Source organism: Nicotiana attenuata, chromosome 1, assembly GCF_001879085.1.
Source record: "Nicotiana attenuata strain UT chromosome 1, NIATTr2, whole genome shotgun sequence".
Classification (NCBI taxonomy): Eukaryota; Viridiplantae; Streptophyta; class Magnoliopsida; order Solanales; family Solanaceae; genus Nicotiana; species Nicotiana attenuata.
In genome coordinates this window covers 23,738,839-23,760,538 of record NC_031989.1, presented here as the reverse complement: position 1 = coordinate 23,760,538, position 21,700 = coordinate 23,738,839, and the positions used below count along the sequence as shown (strand labels likewise).

The 21,700-nt window shown below is 39.8% G+C and overlaps 1 protein-coding gene across 1 annotated transcript; it reads right to left on the bottom strand.

Annotated features, from left to right (window-relative positions):
- Positions 16,341-17,018, bottom strand: LOC109233927. Its single transcript, XM_019399777.1, has 2 exons — positions 16,802-17,018; positions 16,341-16,621 (listed from the first exon to the last, which is right to left on the bottom strand). The coding sequence occupies exons 1-2, from the start codon at positions 17,016-17,018 to the stop codon at positions 16,341-16,343; spliced, it is 498 nt and encodes a 165-aa protein (XP_019255322.1).

Here is a 21,700-nt window from a genome sequence, read left to right as displayed (position 1 = left end):
TGAGGGTCCAACAGTCCTCTGTACTGTGTCCCACTGCTCCAGAGTGGTATTCACATATAGCATCAGCTTGGTGCGAGGGGACTCGAGGTTCGGCCAGTTCGGGGCCACTGGCTGCAATAGATTTAGCTTGATTAGCTTTTGGAACAAGCTTGAATATGATTCACCAATAGGGGCGAACTGATTCTTTCTGAAAGGCTCTCTTGGGCGAGGATTATATTGGGGATCATTTGGTTGAGGATTATATGGAGCGTGGTAAGGATGTGCATTTCTGGGAGGTGGAGCTCGGTTTTGTGTATAATGTTGTGACCGCGGGTAAGGTTGCGCATTCATCACCGCATACGGAGGCGGTGCCACGGCATAAGCAACACCTGGAAGGGGATAATAGTGTGGTGGGACGATAGGAGGCAACAAAACCAACCACCTGAACAGAACCTGACTAATTTGCTCACACCACAACCTTGTTAGTTTTGAGACATTTAACATATACGAAATCGCACGTTGGGATGCAACAGTTAAACACTTCTACAATGTGTTTGAACGGTTGCATGTTTCATCCCGGCTTTAACTAGCCCTTTTCACTCTGTACCTCTTTTCTTCATTTCTGCCTCTCTTTAATCACTCTGATTTTTTCTTTCATCTCGTTTTTGCCACTTCTTTTATTTTTGCACTTCTTTTTTTTCTCTCTCCTTCTTTTTTCTTTTTTTTTATTTTGTCTTTTTGCTTTCGTTTTTGTCACTTTTTTTCTATTTATTTTTTCACTCAACTAATTATATGGCTATGATCGAATCCGATGGGGATTGCCTACGTATCATGACCCCGCATAAATTAGATCTTAGTTCGGGAAGATTGGGAATAGAGTAAATAAACTAACTTTTTTTTGGAATTTTTGAAAGAAATGCTTTAAAAGAAGAAAGGAAATATATTTTTTTGATTTTTGTTTTGCTTTTTTTTTGTTTTTTTTTTTTGAAAGAAAGACTTCTAAAAAAATTCATTTGCTTTTGATTTGAACTTTGGGAATTTTTAGAAGAAAATATTTTTGTTTGAATTTTCATTTGTTTTCTCTTTGTCTAAATAAGAAAGAAAATATTTTTTGAATTTTGGAAGCTGCCTTTTAATTTTCGAAAGAGGGACTTTTAAGAAAAATATTTTGGATTTCTGAGCTTTTATTTATTTACAAAAGCACTTCTAAAGAAAAGCGAAAATATTTTTGGACTTCAATTTTTTTTCAAAATTTTTATTGACATTTACAAAAAGAAAGACTTCTAAATAAGAAAAGAATATTTTTGGATTTTTGTTTCTGATTTTTTTTTTTTTTGGGAAAAATACTTCAAAGTGAAGGAAACCCGTATTTTGAATTTTGATTTTTATTGATTTTTCATTTTCGCATGAAAGACATTAGAAAGAAGGAAACTAATTTTTTTTTTTTTGAGTTTAAAAACTACTTTTACCCCTTTTCTTTGAATTTTCTAAGGAAAGATTTCTAGAGGAAGAACTAAAGGAAAATATTTTTGGATTTTTGAAAATTGGGGTCGGAACCGATGAGGTTTGCCTATGTATCTCACATCCGGTGAGAATCAGACCCGCGTAATTCGGTTAGATTTGACAAAAATGACAACCAACTAATTTAAAAGACAAAACTTTCTTTCTCTTTTTTTTTTTTTTTCAAAATTTTGGCAGAGTTTCAGTATATTTTAGACACTGATTTTTCAAAACAGGTAACTACCTCTCTGAGCCCTCACACTGCTATTTTCTTTTCCCAATTTCTTCTATTATCCACAAGCCGGTCAACATGCAAATTCGAAGCAAATAAATGCACAAGTAGCAAGAAGAATGCATCAGGATGGTCTTTTCATTTCAGGTACACCTGTCCTAGACAGACCCAACCCCTGTGTTGAGTTTCCTAAGTCAAATGCACGTGATGCAAACAAACGTTCCTACTAGGGATCCGGCATGAGGCTTTGTTATACTAGGTTTAAAACACAACTCGAGCCGGGAGGGGGGGGGGGGGCAGCGTACTGGGAATACAGAAGCTTCACCGGCTTTGCAACTTGTCCGAACCTCGTTCTAAAATGGGATAAGACTCTAGACAGAAGAGAAGTCACACGAAGTGCACCCTTCTCCATGATTTAGAAGATTCAGAGAGAGGAAGGGTTTCGTAGCAGTTTATATATACAATTCACAAAATATCAAAGCGGTAAAGCATTTAGCACATTAGGTTCAAACATGTAAGAGAATCAGATAAAGCCAATCATAACAGCTATTATAAGCTCGAATTCTTGAACCCTGAACCGAAGCTCTAGGTTCGGATCCCCAGCAGAGTCGCCAGAGCTGTCACACCTCCTATTTTACACACCACTCCGAAGGGTTAGTATATAAGGGAGTTTTTCCCTCTGTTTTAAAAGTCAGAATTGGGACTCGTCCGGGGCTCGCCCCAGGGCGGAGCACTCATAAAACGCCCCTGGGCTTATGTGTGAGGCTTAGTTCCATGAGACTTACGCCTCGGCCGCTAGGGCTTACGCCTCGGACACGCCCAACGCCCAGGGTACTGGGCTCGCCTAATAGAACTTTATGCAATTGTATGTAACTAAACTNTGAAAGCTTTAAGTAAAAACATTTTTGATTTTTTTGAGTTTTTTTTTTTTGGAAATTTTCTAAAAAAAATGCTTTAAAAGAAGGAAGGGTAATTTTTCTTTTTTTGGATTTTTGAACTTTGAGAATTCATTTGCTTTTGATTTGAACTTTGAGAATTTTAAAAGTAAAAGAAATATTTTGTTCGAATTTTCATTCGTTTTCTCTTTTTCTAAAGAAGAAAGAAATATTTTTGGATTTTGGAAGTTTCCTCTTAATTTTCGAAGAGGGTATTTTTAAGAAAGCAAAAATATTTTTTGGACTTCTAAGTTTTTTTTTTTTCAAAATTTTTTTTTGTTGACATTGATGAAATAAAGACATCTAAGGAGTATTTTTTTTTTTTGGTTTTTGTTTCTGATTTTTGTTTGGGATTTCTTTTTTTTTTTAAAATACTTCAAAATGAAGGAAACCCGTATTTGGATTTTGTTTTTTATTGATTTTTTTTTTCATGAAAGACATTAGAAAGAAGGAAACCATTTTTGAGTTTAAAAACTACTTTTTTTTTATTTTTCTAAGGAAAGATTTCTAAAGATAGACTAAAAAAAATATTTTTGGATTTTTTGAAAATTGGGGTCGGAACCGATGAGGTTTGCCTACGTATCTCACATCCGGTGAGAATCAGACCCGCGTAGTTCGGTCAGATTTGACGAAAAATAAACAACTACCCAGTAAAATCCCACATAGTGGGGTCTGGATTTGACGAAAAATAAAAACCAAAATTTTTGTGAGAGTGTTGGCAGAGTTTCAGAATTTTCTAATACCTACCTCACTCTTGGTTTTTCTTTTTTCCTTTTTTTTTGATTTTCTTTCCATATTCTAGAAGTCAGTCAACATGCAAGCCGAACAAACAGATGCGCAAGTAGCACGTAAGATGCATCAGGATGGTCTTTTATTTCGGGTACACCTGTCCTAGACAGACCCAACCCCTGTGTTGAGTCTCCTAAGTCAAATGCACGTGATGCAAACAAACGTTCCTACTAGGGATCCGGCATGAGGCTTTGTTATACTAGGTTTAAACCCTGGGTATGTGTTCTAGACTGTGTACCCGAGCGGACAACTCGAGTCGAGGAGGGGGCTACGTACCGGGAACCAAAAGGCCATCCGGCTTAGTAACTTGTCCGAGCCTCTTTCTTACTTTAAGGTATGACACTAACAGAATAGGGAGTCTCGACCAGCGAGCACATCCCCAAAGATGAGAAGAGAAAGGTTTCGTAGCAGTTTTATATACAATTCACAGAATATCAAAGCGGTAAAAGCATTTAGTACATTAGGTTCAAACATGAAGGAAAATCAGATAATAAATAAATCCAATCATAACAGCTATTCTAAGCTCGAATTCTTAAACCCTGAATCGAAGTTCTGGGCTTGGATCCCCAGCAGAGTCGCCAGAGCTGTCACACCTCCTTTTTACACACCACCCCGAAGGATAGCGTATAAGGGAGTTTTTCCACTTTAAGTGACATTATTCGAAATGGGATTATTTATTTATCAGAGTCGCCACTTGGGATAGTTTATTTGGTGTCCCAAGTCACCGGTTTATTTTAAATCCTAAATCGAGGAAATTTCGACTTTCCTTTCGAAGTCTGTGAACCAGAAATTCTGAATAAGGAATTCTGTTAACCCAAGGGAAGGTGTTAGGCACCCCCGGATTCCGTGATTCTAGCACGGTCGCTCAACAGTTATATTCGGCTTAATTATCTGATTTTAGAACATTTTGAACCTATGTGCAAATTTTAACTTCGACCGCTTTTATTCATATTTTAGAGAAAATTGCAACGTTATTAAAACACGTCTCGAACCACGTCACATAAATGCACCCGTGATTTTTGACATATTTTAACATCATCGGGATTTGGATTTGGGTCACATAAATGTGCACCCGAGTTTAAGAAGGTAAGATTATTGAATAACGCGCCTAAAGCAACTAACGTGTTGTTAACTTTGCGGGAGGCTATGAAAATTCGCTAAATGGCACGTCCCGAGTTCTAAGGATTTTAAAGAAATAATCATACGATGGCCATGCATTTGTGATTTTATTTGGCGCGGCGCCCCTCAAATCTAAATAAAAGGGTACTCAAACTAAGTCTTAAAGGGCCGGAAACTAATTTGTATTATCTAGTATGATTCGCCCTCAACCTCATTAATGGGCTTGATCAGTTAGAACTAAATGTGATTGAAGGTTTCCATCTAATGACTCACATGAGGTGAACTACTCATTTCAAACGAAGGCTCAGCTCAGCATAAATGGACCAAGGGCTCAACTAATAACAGTGCGAGCAAACATGGCTGCAGAATTAATGTATGAAAAATCGGTCTCCAAATGAAGCCAGGCTCAATGGTGTGTTCACAAAAGGGCAAGGATTGGAACTGGGCCCTTGTTAGGCCTGGTTCTTGTGATCCGATGGCCCATACCCAAGACGTAATAATATAAGTATAATTGACATTAATCACATAAACATGAGGTCTAATTAACAGATTTGAATTATGATTTAAATCCTTTGACATAAATTAGCTGAAACTCCAGTCAAATTTGATTAAATGAATCCAGAAATAAATGAGCCTTTGGGCTCAAACAGCAAGCCCAAACCAGTGTAACTGGCCATCTACTCTTGCTAAACCAATTCGAGGTACAAAACTCAAATGAGCCCAACCTCGTAAGGAATAAGGTTGCAAATTCCGGGCTCAATCTCGAGCCCTCACCAAAACAAACGACCCTTTACCTTCGACCCAAAAGTTCAATAAAACATTCAATTAAATTGGAAATGAATCCGACTAGCTTAACAAGCTTAGCATACTATCAGAATTTCAGAGATCCCAATCAACTTAAACTAACATAATATTCTAGATTCTAGACTTAAACTAACATTCAAAACATGGTAGCAAGCCTTGAAAACACTTAACATGGATTTCTAAAATTAACCTATACTAGAGCTAACACTACCAAATAGGATATAAATGAATTCGACAGTCCATATACACAATTTCTCGAATGTTCAACCAAACTTAACAGACTGCAAGTTAACAAAAGGGCATCCTGCATTCTAAAAATACCATTACTATACTAAGATGAATCAGCTATGCTAAATACTTCATTATTGAGTTTAGAAATTCTAAGCAAGTAGTTGAAATTGAAGATTTAAAGAAAACCATCATTCATTCATGAAACTTCAAACAATTACAACTTTCATCATCTCATCTTCACAAACCATGGAGTTTTAAGGATAGCTACCTAGAAATTGAAAGGGAAAAGAGGTGAGGAATCAGCAAGCAGTTTCAAATATCAGCAACAGGGTTAAACCAGAAGCAACCAAGGGAAATCAGCTTTTGAAACAAGTTCGAACCACCAGGATTTTTTAATAAAGTTCAGCAATCAAAAAAAAAACCACCCAAAATTGAACCAAAGCCCTTGCAAATCAACCAAAATCAAGCCATTTTTAACCCTTTGGATATCCAGAAATGATTTCAAACTTAAAAGCTTCAGGAATCAACCAGTTCTTAATGGAACAGTGTTTACTGCAGGGTGTCACAGCTATTTTTCATTTTGATTTTTCAGGATTTTATCTCTAAAGTCTAAAATCTCATCTCTCTCTGTGTATTTTCAGCTCTTTTAATTCTGTCCCCTCCCCTCTCTCAAGTCTCTCAATTTTGCAGGATTTTCACTCTTAGGCCTATTGGGTCTCTCATTGTATGGAAAAATCTGATAGTGTCTAGGTTTATCTAGGGATTAGCTACTATTATATAGGGGTAGGGATTATGTTAGAGGTATGGGCCTAGGAATTATGGGCTTGGAATTATGGGCTAGGTAGGAAGATTTGGACCTAATTTGGGTACAAGAACTAGCTCAATATCCAATTAAATCCTTTCTTCAAATTCTTTTTCTTATCTTTTCTTTTTCTTTTTCTTTAATTAAAAATCCTAAAATTAAAATCCGAGGTTATCTAAAAATGTGAAATTAAACTAATTAACTAATTACAAAATTATAAAAGCTACTTAATCGTAAACTAAAAGAGAGAGAAAATTAATAAAAGGAAAAAGTATAAAAATGAAGCATTTTTTTTTGTGATTTTCAATTTTTATAAAACAAGAAACTACCGATTGATCCTAAGAATGTAAAAATAAAGCCTACATGTCATGCGTGATATTTTTGGTATTTTTCATGATTTAAATAAAACTTATACATGCGCAAAAATGCAAACAATTAAAAATTCTACAAAAATTCCTAAAATGACAAATAATTAACAAAAAAAATCTATTTTCTTGAGATTTTATAGGAGTATTTCGTATAGGGCAAAAATCACGTGCTTACAGTAAAGACGCCCCTTGTAAATATTTTTTGGCAATGTAAGAAAATTTTTCCGCTTCAAGTCTTTGAATTTATTTTCAACTCTTAGGTAAAGTTAGCCTGTTGAATTTTGATGTTGGCCCTTCGGAGCCCATACTTGGAGAAGTCGGGACCCTCGAGATCGGGCACCATCTCGAGATTAGGTCGATAGATTTTTAGAATCGATGCTTGCAACAACGGAAATCCTCGGGGTCTCAATGGCTCCCTAGTGCCGCGTGGCAGTATCATTTATGTGCCACGGTTGCGAACCACCGGGAGTGGTCCCACCGGTGCATTTCCCAAAAATGTCACTGACATGGTCAGAATTAATTGGCCTTCAGTATAGGCGAACAGTCACTGCTTGCTCTATATATGCACTTGCTTATTTCTTATCTGAGGACTCTGCTACTTTGAGTAACTATCCCCTTTATAGAGCTCTTTTTTGTGTTAGCTCTCTTACCACTTCAAAAGCTTTCGCCCAAGCCTTTACCTTACTTTTTCTTATTTTACCATAGCCATGGCCGCTACGTCCAAACCCGTTCACTCCGGAGAGGAGAGTTCCACCTCTGCTTCACGCTCGGTCGGTGGTACACCGCCAATTTCTGGTGAGCTAACCTCGAGGTGCTTTGTCACGAGGAGGGATTTTGCGCTAGAGAGACCTACCAATGTTCAGGGCCGTCGGGAGCATGCATCGAGGTTTATTTCCTCGATAGTGGAGGAGCACCTCGAGGCAGTTAGAACAGACTGCGCATGGGGAGAAAAAGTGGTATTGCAGGTACCTTCCCCAGAAGAAAGTATCATGGCTCATGTCGAGGGGTTTTTGAACGTATATACGTACCCCTTTACGTTGGGCCCCCTCGATAGAGTCGTGCTCGAATTTTGTAGGAGATGTCGAGTTACCCTAGCATAGGTTCACCCATCATTTTGGAGGATAGTGTTGATGATAAGATACTTTGTAGATAAAGCCGGAATCGAGTTTACCCTAAGTCATCTTCTTAGACTTTACCGACCCTTGCATCATCGGGGCTTGATTACTCTGCGCCGTCGATCCACTCGGCCCTTTGTTGCCAGCAATGAAGAGGATGGGGACCGAGGGTGGATGAGTCGTTTCGTCTGAGTGCGGACTATCGATATTAGCCCCGCAGAGTTCCTTCCATTTCCTGAGACATGGAACTTTACACGTAAGGTACACTTGTGTTCTTATTGTTCTTGCCCATGGTGAAGGCAGACTCTATAAAGATGCTTTCTCTTTCTTTTATTTTGCAGCCATCCCGTGGATGCCACAGGAGGTTCCCGACCTAGCGGATTGGTCTCGGAAACTGGCAGCTTGCTCGACTTACGATGAACGTAAGTGGTGAGATCTGGCCAAGGGTAGATGGGAGGCAAAACACCACGGTACGTGGTAAGTGGCTTGCTTTCTTTGAGAGGTACCCTCTTTCGTGTGTACTAACTCCATCCCCACAGGTATAGGAGATTTTTCTGAGATGAGACCGAGCCCCCTCAAGAAGGAGGAAGAATCGCCGGCTTTGGGATCGAGGACTGATAAGAAACGGAAGGAGCCTTCGAAGAACGAGGATGCTCATAACGGGGCAAGCCCTTCTCAAAGGCTCAGAGGAGATATATCTGCCGATCCTGCAGCATCTGAGGCTTCTAGCCTTGGAAAAGTGGTTCCTCTCTTGCCGTCGTCTTCATTTCCCGCCGAAGGTACTTCGAGGGATACAGGTGTTCAGCCACCATCCTCACCCCCCGTCGAAGGCACTTCGAGGGATGTTCGAGACCCGGGGCCGCCTAAATCAAGTAGGGTCTCGAGCGACCATGTCCCCGATGAGATTGGTTCGACTGAGGCCGGTGAGGCCAGGCCAGTAGGTGCATGCTCGACCTTTGAGGAGGCTCAGCGGCTTTGTTCTGTGGTGAGCTTTGATCGACTTCGTCGATCTCCTGATTTTATATTTTTTGTTTTTCTCATCGAGCTTCTTTTTCGCAGGCTTTTGACAAGCTCAAGTCCGGGCTGCTCCGCGGTGAAGCCCGGTTAAGGAAAGCCTTGGATGGGGAAAAGTCCCTCAGGCTTCTTTGTGATGAAAGGGGGAAAGAATTGAGGCACCTTCGGTACGAGGCGAACCGAAGCCTGAACTACGAAAGCCACCTTGAGAAATAGGTAACTTTTGCTCCAAGGGGATGCATGCTCCTTCTCCCAACCTCAGAGATTAATATTTTGATACCTCAGTTGCAGGGCAAGACAGAGGATTTGGAACGCCTTTGGGGCGAGGTTGGCCAGGCCGGCATGAGTGTAACGAGCTAAGGGCTCAGGTAGATGCCCATGTTGCGGCCAAGAAGAATGCTCTGGCCAAGGTTTCTGTCCACGAGGTGCAGCTCCGAAACGCCTGTGAAAATAGCTCGGTTCAGACGAGCAGGATTGCAAAGCTCGAGTCCGACCTTTTGGAGATGAAGGCCGAGGTCGTGGATGCCCGGGCGGAAGCTGAAGAGATCCGAGCTAAGGACGACAAGAAAGTGGTTGTCTATTTAAAAAACGCTGCCGAAGCTCGGGCTGAGCTGAGAGGGGCCTCTGATCGAGAGAGCAGAAGCAATGAATATGCCCGGTGTAAATCTCGGAGGGAAACCCTCGAAGAGATTCATACTGGGGGCTTCGATCTCTCGAAAGAGATAGCGTAGGCCAAGGCAGATGAATATGACGCCAAATTCCTCGTATCTGACGCCGAAGATAGTGGAGAAGGGGCTGATGGGGCCGCAGTCCCCGATGGGAAGATAGACTAGGCTTTTTCTTTTTGATTCTTTGTACAGGGCTCTCAGAGAGCGTTTGCCGATGTAGCTTTTGTATTTTTTCACATATACGTATAAAAGGAAACCTTTTGGTTTTTTCTTTAGCGCATTTCCCTCTGCTTGCGCACGTCTTTCTTTTATACGTTGGTCGATGATTGGCCAGGTGAACTGGATTTCGAGTAATGACCTTTAGGTATATAATTCGGCCCTGAGGCTCGTTAGGCTGGACCGTAGGCTTTTGCGCATTTGGTCGGTACGACCTCTGATCTAAGCTGGCGACAAGGGCTCTTATGCATTTAGGTCGGTACGACCTTTAGTTTAGACTGGCGACGGTGGCTCTTACGTGTTAGGTTGGTACGACCTTTTAATTTAGGTTGGCGACTGTGGCTCTTACGTATTTGCCCTTAGGCGTTTTTTAGTTAACTGTTTCGGGCTCAGTCTCCGAGTCGGATTTTGACTCGAGCTTATTGACCCTCAAATTTTTGAATTTCAAGCCGGCCCTTAGGCTCTTATACATTGGGTCGGTACGACCTCTAATATGGGCTGGCGGCAGTGGCTTTTAAGTATCGGGTCGGCACGACCTCTTAGTGTAGGCTTTATTTTTCCCTCGTTAAAGACTTTTGAAGATTTTATGTTCGCCTGACTCTTCGACGGTTCGATAAGAACCTCGATTGTGAGTCGTTATGTGCCGATAGATGAGCACCTCGGGAGGTTTCGCTCGATGGCTGAATGATTTTGAAGCCTGTAGTCTGGAGCTGATATGATCGAAGCTCTTTCGCTTAAGTCGAGGATAGCCTGATTAACCGGTTCTTTTCGAAGTTTTTTCGAAGTAATTGAAGGCCTGTGATTTTATAGCGACGGTCGGGCGTCCCCGAGTCGCGTTAGTTTGGCTGGTACAGCCTTGTGACCATAGTCATTGTATTTGGCCGGAGCCTTTTAGTCCCCGAGTGAAGTAGTTTCGGCGTCTACATCGAGGGTATGCCTTTTTAGGGGTCTTACAAGTTCGGATATATAGCCTTATCTTTTAAGATCGGGATTATGCCTTTTGTAAGGTCTTACAAATTTTAACATGCCTTACTTGAGGTCTTACAGGTTTGGTTACTTGGTACACGTATGATTCATGCCTTGCTTGAGGTCTTACAGGTTTGGGTATTGCCTTATGAAGGTCTTATGAGCTCGAGTTTGCCAACATGGGGTCTTATAGCCTCAGGTTTTCGATAAGTCGATGGGGTGGCAGTCGGCGACAGTCCCCGAGATATTGAGAGTTTCTTGGCTCTGGAGCCGTTTTGTATAAACTTGGAGTTGCCTCATTGAAGGCTTACTAGTTCGAAGTTTTTGGCCCGGAGGTCATGTGACTTCGAGTTTTTGACGTCAGTCCCCGAGTGTTCGGGAATTTTCTGGCTCTGGAGCCTTTCTTGAGAAAATATCAGATTTCTTCGAATCGCAAAGCATTTTGATGGAACAAATATTTCTTGATTACTTGGCACAAGTATACATGCTTTCGCTGTCAAGGGCTCGATTATTTTATACGGACACGATTCGTCGACCGTTTGGCCCGATACATCATTTTCCTATCGAAACCCTTTCTGGCACATCTTGACTTCTCCGAGGAGGTGACCTCCCGGGGGGATGCCCCACAGTATTCGAGGTTTATTGAAGAGAAGCCTTGAATACTTGTTGAGTTTTCCTTAGGTAGCACATAGATGTTGCCTCGTTAAAAACCTTGCCGGTAAAATCCTTCTTGGGATAAAACCCAGTCGAAGGAAAAGAGTGCAACGCATGCTTTAAAACCTAAGGTCTTCAAGCTGGAGATCGCTTCGACTGTTCCAATCGGATACCTGCGCACAGGTTAGTGTAAAATGTAAATGAAAAAGGGAAATGATTATACTTTAGTGCTGATGGCGCTTCGAGCCTCGATATGCCCCAGCCGTTTGCTCCGAGGACGCGGTACGGTCCTTTACTCATTTAGTCGGGCGTAGCCGAGAATATATCTCGCTATTGCTTCTTCACTATTTGCTTATCTTTTGGCTCCTTCGATGCTGGAGATGTTGATGTCGGTGCCACATCGTGCACCGCGAACATCTCTCTCGCTGCATATTATTCTCCGTAGACGGTTTTTATTCCGTCCTTTGTCAGAAATTACATCATTTGATGAAGGGTAGATGGTACTGCTCTCATGTAGTGTATCCATGGCCTTCCGAGCAAGGCGTTGTACCTCATGTCTCCTTCGATGACATAGAACATGACATTTTGGGTTGTGCCGGCCACGTTGACCGGGAGGGTGATTTTTCCTTTCGTTGTCTCGCTCGCCATGTTATTCCGTTGAGGACTCGAGAGGCGGGCATGATCTGGTCGAGCAGTCCGAGCTGCTCCACCACCCTCAAACTGATGATGTTGGCCGAGCTACCTGGATCCACAAGTACACGTTTAACTTGAAATGTATTTACAAGGAAAGAGATTACCAGTGCGTCGTTATGAGGTTGAGACAGGGTCTCGATGTCCTCGTCGCTGAATGTTAGAGCGTCCTCGGGTATGTAACCTTGAGTTCGCTTTTCCCTGGTGATGGATATTTTTGTTCATTTGACGATGGGTTCCTGTGGGATGTCGACTCCTCCGACAATCATGTGGATGATGTGTTGTGGTTCTTCTGTTTCATTCTTTCTGTTCGCCTCTCTTTCCCGAAATTGATTTTTGGCTCGGTCGCTGAGGAACTCTCGGAGGTGCCCTTTGCTGAGTAGTCGGGCTACTTCCTCTCGGAGCTGTCTGCAGTCTTCGGCCCTATGACCGTGCGTGCCGTGAAACTCGCACACTAGGTTGGGGTTCCTTTGCGACGGGTCTGATTGTACGGGTTTTGGCCACCTGGTTTCTCTGATTTTACCGATGGCAGAGACGATGTTTGAAACGTCAATGTTGAAGTTGTATTCGGACAATCGGGGTGCCTCCGTCGATCCTGTGTGTCTGTCGAATCCGGTTTTGCTTACGAGTCCCTGAGGGTTCTGACCTTGATCTATCCTTCGGTCATTTTGGGGTATGTTACGTCTTGGAGCGTTTCTTCTATCTTCAGTGTATGGTTGGTACCTTTCCTTGTTTGGCTTTGGCTCCTTTGCTAGAAGCCTGTTAGGATATACCGAGCCCGAGGGGGCTCCTAGTTGGTCGTCCTCGACCCTGATATTCGATTGGTATCGGTTGTGGACATCCGACCAGGTCATGGCGGGATATTCGACCAAGTTCTGCTTCAGCTGCTTCGAAGCTACCGAGCTTCGCTCGTTCAAACCTTGAGTGAAAGTTTGTACGGCCCAGTCGTCGGAGACTGGTGGTAATTCCATTCGCTCCATTTGAAAGCGAGACACAAAATCCCGCAACATCTCGTTTTCTCTTTGTTTGGTTTTGAAGACGTCGGATTTCCTTGTAGCCACCTTGATGGCACCGGCATGTGCCTTTATGAAAGAATCTGCCAGCATGGCAAATGAGTCTACTGAGTTCGGGGCGAGGTTGTGGCACCACATCATGGCCCCCTTCGAAAATGTTTCTCCGAACTTATTTAGCAGGACGGACTCAATCTCGTCGTCCTTTAGGTCGTTGCCCTTCACTGCACAAGTGTAAGCGGTGACGTGCTCGTTGGGATCTGAGGTTCTGTTGTATTACGAAAGGTCGAGCATTCTTAACTTCTTCGGGATGGGTTTTGGAGCAGCATCTTGTGGGAATGGCTTTTGTACGAACTTGTTCGAATCTAAACCCTTCAGGATCGGGGGTGCGCCCGGGATTTGATCGACCCTAAAATTGTAGGTCTCCACCTTTTTGTCATTGGCTTCTATCTTCTTCTCGCCTGATTCAATCCTCTTCGTGAGGTCCTCGAGCATCTTTATGATAGCAGGATCGGCTGCAGACCCGTTGTTGCTTGATCTTTCTGGTATTTGTTCGGTTCGAGGAGTCGCCTCCGGTGTTGTTGTGCTTGGAGTTTTTTGGTGGCTTTGTAGCTGAGCAATCGCCAGCTGTTGTGCCTGCAACATCTCAAAAATGACGTGAAGGCTAAACTATCGCTCTTCCCGAGCTGGGGTTTTCTGAGCTTCTTGTTGGTTCTCTTGGCGTATACTCATGTCGGTATGGGAGCTTATGTCGACATGTTGGGCGTTGCGCGAGACCACGTCCACGGGAATTGGCTCTGGTGCAACCTCAGGGTTTCGCGGTGGTACACCAATACCTGGAACAGCTACACCATTCTCTCCATGGTCCTCAGGACCGTTGTTCTCCTGTGCATTCACTGAGTTTGACATTTTGACCTGAAATCAAAGATGCTTTGGACAAGAAGAAGCGTGAAAGATGACTTGCTGATATAGTAAACCAGCAAGAAAACAATCACTATTATTTTTAGCCCCACGGTGGGCGCCAAACTGTTTACCTTGAAAACGGTAATAACAATTAGATTTGATTTTGTGGTTCTAAAAATACGTGATTTATTTTTATGCTAGTTGTTAAGAAATAGATGCTAAGTAAGAGACTAGAAAATAAGATAAGAGCTTGAAGATAGTATGTTTAAGCAAACCGAGTGGCTGAGAATCGGGGCCTCGAGCCTAGTTATACGGGGCCTCGAGGTCGAGCTCGATGCTAAGTTATGGACAACCGGTAAAGGACTAACAGCTTGAGAGGTTTGATGAAGGCTCTTTATGATCAATGATGAACAATAAATGAAGAACAATTAATAGAATACAATAAATGTAAGTAATAAATGTAAATAATAGAATCAAAGGATAATGTATTTAAGTTAGAGAGCAGAGAATGTTCTTGTATTCAATATTGTGTGTTGTGTTGTCCCTTGTACAAAATGGCTAGGGTCCCCTTTATATATGAGGTGGAATCCCAACATAATACAGTTGCATTTATTACAAAGATATGGGGCTGATACAATCATTTAATGCCACGGTACGGGCTTGTACTAGCCTAATAGGCTTGGTCAGCTTTAATCAAGTGCCTAGGGAACTTCCCATTTCTCCATCATAGCTATCGATCTGCATTGCTCCAGAGTCGAGCGTTTGGAAACCCTTCGAGGTTGTATCTCAAGCCTTTTCTCGAGCCTTAGGAGGCGTATCTATGGAGCACCGTAATGGCCATGAAATCGGCTCCTTTGATTTCACCGTATACATAAGGCCTTCTTTGTGATTTCATTATCACCAGACCAGACATAAGATCTGCACAGCTCCTCTACCATTTTAATTACTTTTGATGGCAGAATAAACAACTGTGCCCACAAAGCCTGTATCCCAAATAGAACACTTTGAACTAATTGAACTCTCCCTGCATATGATAAAGTCTTTGCAGTCCAAGAAGTGATCCTTTTAGTCATTTTGTCAATAAGAGGTTGCCACTGCATTATACTCAGCTTCTTTGTGGATAGGGGTATACCTAGATACTTGAAAGATAGTTCACCATTTGCAAGCCCCAACATCTGCAGGATTTGCTGTCTATCTGCCACAGGGACACCTCCAAAATAAGCTTCACTTTTACTATGATTTGCTTGTAGACCTGAGACTTGAGTGAAGACTAAATTTCTGCTGCATTACTTGCACTGTCTTCAAATCACCTTTGGCAAATAATAGTAAGTCATCTGCAAAGCTTAGGTGAGTGATCCCAAGCTTTGCACACCTAGGGTGATACTTGAACTCCTTCTCCATCTTCAAACTAGCCAGGTTCCTACTCAGGTACTCCATTGCAATGGCAAACAAGAATGGTGACATAGGATCACTCTGCCTCATTCCTTTAGCAGCATAAAAGGTTTAGTTGGATCACCATTAACTACAATCGAGTAGTTAACTGTATGCATACACTCCATAACCCATGATATGAATAGCTGAGGGAATCCTAGCTCTTCCATCACTTGCTTCATGTATTGCCACTCCACAGAATCATAGGCTTTTTGAAGATCTATCTTTATCATACATCTAGGAGATATGTTTTTCCTAGTGTAAGCCTTCACCAGTTCATGTGCCAATAGGATATTGTCTGCTATCTTTCTCCCAGGTATAAACCTTGCTTGAGCTTCATTAATAATTGTACTAATAACCCCTTGTATCCTTGCTGCTAGAACCCTGGATATCATTTTGTATAGGACAGTGCAACAAGCTATAGGCCTGCATTCTTTAACAGTTTTAGGCTTAGAAACCTTGGGAACTAAGGTTATGGCTGTGCAGTTTATGGCTCTATATAGCTTTCCAGTATTAAAGAAGTCCATAACAGCTTCAATGACTTCATCTTTAACAATAGGCCATGCTTTCTTGAAGAAGTATGCATTATAGCCATCAACACCGGGTGCCTTATCATTACCAATAGAGCATAGTCCTTCATAGATCTCTTCTGGAGTCAAATCTCTGCATAGATCAATTCTTTGCTGTTGGTTGAGTTTAGTTCCATTATACATCACCCTTTTATCTATAGCAGGAAAAGATTGGGAAGCAGTTCCCATCAATGATTTATAAAAATCTACTATATCCCTTTGAATACTTTTTGACTCAGTTATCCTGTTGCCATTAATAGTTTGTAACTCCACAATTTGCTTCCTTTGGCTCCTCTCTTTCATTACAGCAGAGAAGTATCTAGTATTAGAGTCACCCAGTTGAATTCATTTTGCCCCGGCTTTTTGTTTCAAAGCTCCTTCTTCTATCATACTCCATTTCTCCAAATTTTGTATCAGCTCCTTTTCTTTCAGTAGCATATCAGAAGTGTTATCTGTATCTATGTTTTTCTGCACTTGTTCCAGCTCAATCCTTCCTAGCTCTATCTTCTTTTTAATAAACTTGAACTCCCCTACATTAAGCTTCTTCAGTACTATCCTTAAGGCTTTGAGCTTCATCCACGCATTCTTCGTTTTCTGATTGTGAAATCTTTGCTTCCAAAGATATACTTCATACATGAAACTCTCATGATCAGCCCAACATTGAAAAATTTAAAAGGAATTTTCCTATTTCTCTGATGCTCATTGAAGGTCAAACTCATAGGTGCATGATCAGATATAAATGGCAACTCATACATAGTTACTATATGACCCTATATGACCCCATTGCATCATCCATTCATAGTTACCAAAGATCCTGTCGCTCCATATCCTGTCACCACCATCTTGCTTGTTAGACCAAGTATAGTAATCACCTTCCCAAGCCAGTTCCTTCAGCTTCAACTCTTGAATACATTTGCTGAAATCTTGAGTTTCAGCCTTAGTAACTGGATTTCCATGCATTCTATCTTGTAACTGCAGAACAACATTAAAGTCACCCCCAATCATCCACGGAATGGTAGTCATTTGATCTATCTCTTTCAGATTTTCCCATAATTGCTTCCTTTTTTCAACTGTGTTATATCCATGGACTATAGATACTGATCATTTCTAACATTTGTGACAACACAGTGAATAACCTGAGCTTCTGCTTTAATCATCTTCACTGAGAGTAGTTAGGATCCCATAGAACCTATATTCTACCATTAGTTGTAGTATTATAATTATTAATCATCTCCCATCCAGGTGCTATGTGGTAGCTTATTCCTCCAGCATTGTGCTCCTTGACTCTAGTTTCAATGATCCCTGCCAGATTTATGTTTTTGGTTTTTAGATAATTCTTCAACTCCTTCCTCTTATATCACTTATTGATACCCCTGACATTCCAAATTAACCACTTCATTTATTGAGTTTAGATCCCCCACCTCTATCATGAGGTAAGGCATAGCTTCCACTTGTACTTGCTGTCCCACTTTTTGCACTGCTTCTACTAGATTGGGGGGTTAACATAGGAAAGTTTTCAAGACTGAAATCCAATACTTGGTTCTTCCCTTTATCCACTACTTTTGTGCTATTTCTTATTTTGTCTCCAGTTACCTGAAGCTATCTTGCTTGTTGTGCTTGCACTGATAAACTGTATTGAGATCCTTCCTTGCCATTCTCTTTTAGTCTATCTGTCCCTCCAATTGCCTTAGGAGCCTCTATACCCGATGGTTCTGCTTGCACAGGTTCAACATTGTTTACAACATTTGTGATAGGCCCTTTGGTTCTCCACTCATAGGTAACTTTCTTTGGTTCTCTTCTACTCTTTGGTTGCATCTCCTTCTGCTCTTTAGGTCCTTGGTGAGTAGGGCGAATATGTCCAATAGCTTGGCATTTGTCACAATACACTGGCTTCCATTCATATATTATATCCTGTTGAAACATTTTTTCTCTTGGATCCATCACCATAATCTCAGTAGGCATATCCTTAGTCATATTTACTTCAATCAGCATCCTAGCATATGAAATTCTTGTTTGCTTAGTAGTACATTCATCAGCAAATAGAGGTTTCCCAATAGCACTAGCAATTTTACTCAATGCTTCATTCCCCCAGCAGCTCATTGGCAATTTAGGAAAAATCACCCATAGTGCATATCGGTTAGAAATTCCTTGCTAAGCTCAAAATCTGGGGACCAAGGCTTGAGAATTTTTGGCCTATTTCTGATAATATGCGGTCCAGCATAAAATATTCTATGCATATCAGTTAGGCTTTGAAACTTTATCACATAATAGCCATCTTCATGAAGAAATAGGTTTGGTTCTGCAATATCAAGCCAGTGTTGAGTAATATACCTTCTCATAGCATTACATCCTGGATTTTCTCCCACAATATAAGCTATTATCGCAGCACTCCACCTCTCTTCTGCTTCCTTCACATCCTGCATATCAAGTTGCACCACAGTGTGTCCTTCTATAATCTGAGGAGAAACATATCTAAGAGCCATTCCATGAGTCGCAACTCGATTTTGTTGAAACAAATTGGACCACATTTTGTGCTCTGGTCGTCGATCTGCAGGATTCGCCTCTTTAGCCTTTAGATTTACATGTCTAGGTCCAATAGTCTCCTCTCTTTGTTCAGTTGTAGTCTCTTTGCCAAGTTTCTTATGCATGTCCTGCGTCGCCATCTCTGTTACTGTTCCATTGGAATTTCCTTCAGCTCTAGCAGTACCTATCATCTCACTTTGCTTAGCTTGAGTTGATGTGCTTAGAGTCAGCTTTCTACTTGTCTCTGAGCTATTCGATGAATCAATTTCACCCTTTCCTGCTTCTACTCCTTCATGTTGCTCTGGTGTTTGCATGTCCTGTCCAGCCTTCTAATGTTAGAGATCGGTGTCTTAGGAACCTTTTTTGGTCTTCCTCTTCCTCTACCTCGCCCCCTAGCCATGGCTGCCACACCCGGCGCACGTTTAGCTAACGTGAGCTGAGAGCACGGAAAAGACGACCTAAAATGGTTCTTAATAAAGTTGCATTTTATTATTAGAAACTGACGAAAAGGTTATAGGACAATTTGAGAAATGAGAAATCCTTTCTTCAGATGTTTTAAGACAAATTCGCTTATTTAATGTGTGGGGAGAACCACAAAATAAAAAAGAAAACAAAGAAGAAGAATGAATATATGATTTTCTATACCTACCACAAATTCGTTTATATTTGTTGAATATCAATAATTTTATTATATTTAATAAATGTATAACTTTAAGGTGTATTATCAATTGCATTACGGATATAACTTTATTGCTTTACAACATTAATTAAACAAGACACATTTGCAATGTGTGATTGATAACTTTTTCTTGTTATATTTTGAACTCCTTTTCCTTTTTGAGTTCCACATCTAGAATTTGTGAAAAAGGATGAGATCCAATTATTTGCTTGTGACGTTCAAAAATCAGACACATATATACTTCAGCTTTTGAATAATCATTATCTATACATTTTTTAATTAGTTAACTTTAGGAAAAAAAAATTATGAGGTTAAGAAAAGGTTAAGAAGAAAAATAACATTAATTAATGTATGTTGGTAGCGATATTACCTTTACTACTTCTTTTCTATGCTAATGAAAAAAAAAAAGTCTTTCTTTTTATATTATCTGGCGCCATCAGTCTCTAAATAGTAAATATGATGTTGAGCTCAGATGTTCGCACATTTATTTGTCTAACAAGTTGATAGTAAACACTTCTTCCCCTCTTGTGAAACCTCTTGTGAGAAAAGTGTCTAAAGAAATAGAAAATTAAAAGGTACAACCTCATTAATAGTTCAAATTAATTAAGACAGCAAAATTAAGAATTCCCAAAGTTCTAATATGATAAATATTAGGTCATGTTTAGGGGTTTGGGTCCATTGTATGGTTGTGATTTCCTCCAATTTATATTAGTGTTACAGGAAAGATGTTTATTTGAAGGATAGAAAAGTAGTGTTACAGGAAAAACATTTATTTGAAGAGTAAAAAAGTTGAATGTTTCACAAGCACTTGAGCAAGTGTGTTGCATATATATTTTGTGCTAATTATTACGTAATTTATATATGATAGTTTTCGAGCAATTAAAAATTCTTTATTCATATTTTATTCATTTTATAATAATGCTAAAACTTGTATCATCGTCCTATTTATCCCATTAGTAGTTGCATAGGTATGCGTACTCGGCAAATGCTAATAGTCGTTTATAATTATTTTAGCTCGTTTATATCTTATTTTAGTTATGATTTTTTTTATCAAAGTGCTTCATTTTTGCACGTGACTGATTACATAAATATTCATAAAATAAATTTTATTTAGAATAAATCTTGTGTAGTTCTTGACCGATGATCTTATTAATAAAGAAAAATAGTTAATTAGTCAAGTTTGCACATAATTTCATAGGAATATATGCATTGATTAGACTTGTTGGAATGAACTATCAAACACGGATAAGAAAAATTGTAGTTGTGGCTTATGAACTCTCATAATTTCGTATGTGTATCTTCATGTGGGGTATTCTTTGTTTAGAGGTGAAAATAAATTTTTTCTGATAGTAGAGACTATTTAAATGCAACATTATTGTATTTTCTTCAAACTATAGTGTTCAAATCATTTTGTAATGGTTTGTGGTGTTGCTATGCCCTTTTTTTTGCATTACTACATCTATATAATTAGATTTGCTTCATATCGTACTTTACTATTTCTCTTAATATCAATGTAAATAATATGAATTAACGTTGTTGTTTCTTTGATGAGTTTCTTGCTTGTGGCATTTTGGGTATGGTGTATATACCTAATGACCTTTCCATATATCACTATATGTCTTTAAGCCATAAGTATGCAAGTTGCATGGATTAAAAACTTAGATTAGCTTAAGTGTCGGGCTAATAGATGTTATCAAAATATTTCTTTTTTCCCCATTATTATCAAATACTTTGTTCTAACTTACAAGGATTAATGATTAGTTATCATAAAATATTTTACTTTCTTTGGGCAAAATCATTGGTATTACATTCATCATAATTTTAGTGAATTTATTGAATATTAATTGAACAAAAGAATTGATTTCCATTTCGCATTAGCCTTCATTCTTTTGTAATAGTACTAGATGAGGAAAGGCCCGTATACGGGCCCAACATTGTAATCTTAAAATTATTTTTTATCGGTGCTCGATTAATTTTTTGATAAATAAATCGATCATTGTTATATCCATTTAATAACTGATAGAGAATGATATTGGGGATCACAATTTACACTTAATTTATTTTAATAATTTAAAACTATAAATTATAACCTGCTTAAGCTGCTCCAATTATTAACATAAAAATACTATGTGCTATAATACTCATTTTAACATCAATGTCAAATATAAACATCAAATTGTAAAATTGATTGAATGGTATTATTTCCCTACTATATTTGAATTTTTAGCAAGATAATACATTAAAGGTACAAGTATAATTTATATTAACAATTTTTCTACAATAAAAACTTCGATCTATTTGTAAACTAATTTTGAATACATCCAATTTGGTCTTGCAAGATTGTGGGAACAATCATCTACCTGATGAAAGTTAAAACGAACAACATTATTCTTTACAATACGAGAAAAGTTGAAAAAAACTTATGATTTTACTTTATGTCTTGTATACAACAAAATCAAGAGAAATTTTTAGTGTAGTCAACAAAGAGAACTTCCAAGGGGAC

Excerpts from the sequence above, each read along its gene's own strand:
- LOC109233927 (XM_019399777.1), bottom strand. The coding sequence starts at position 17,018 with ATGACTACCATTCCGTGGATGATTGGGGGTGACTTTAATGTTGTTCTG. Across the intron at positions 16,622-16,801 it reads ATGGAGCGACAGGATCTTTG|TATATCTTTGGAAGCAAAGA; the intron begins GTAACTATGAAT and ends TCATGTATGAAG.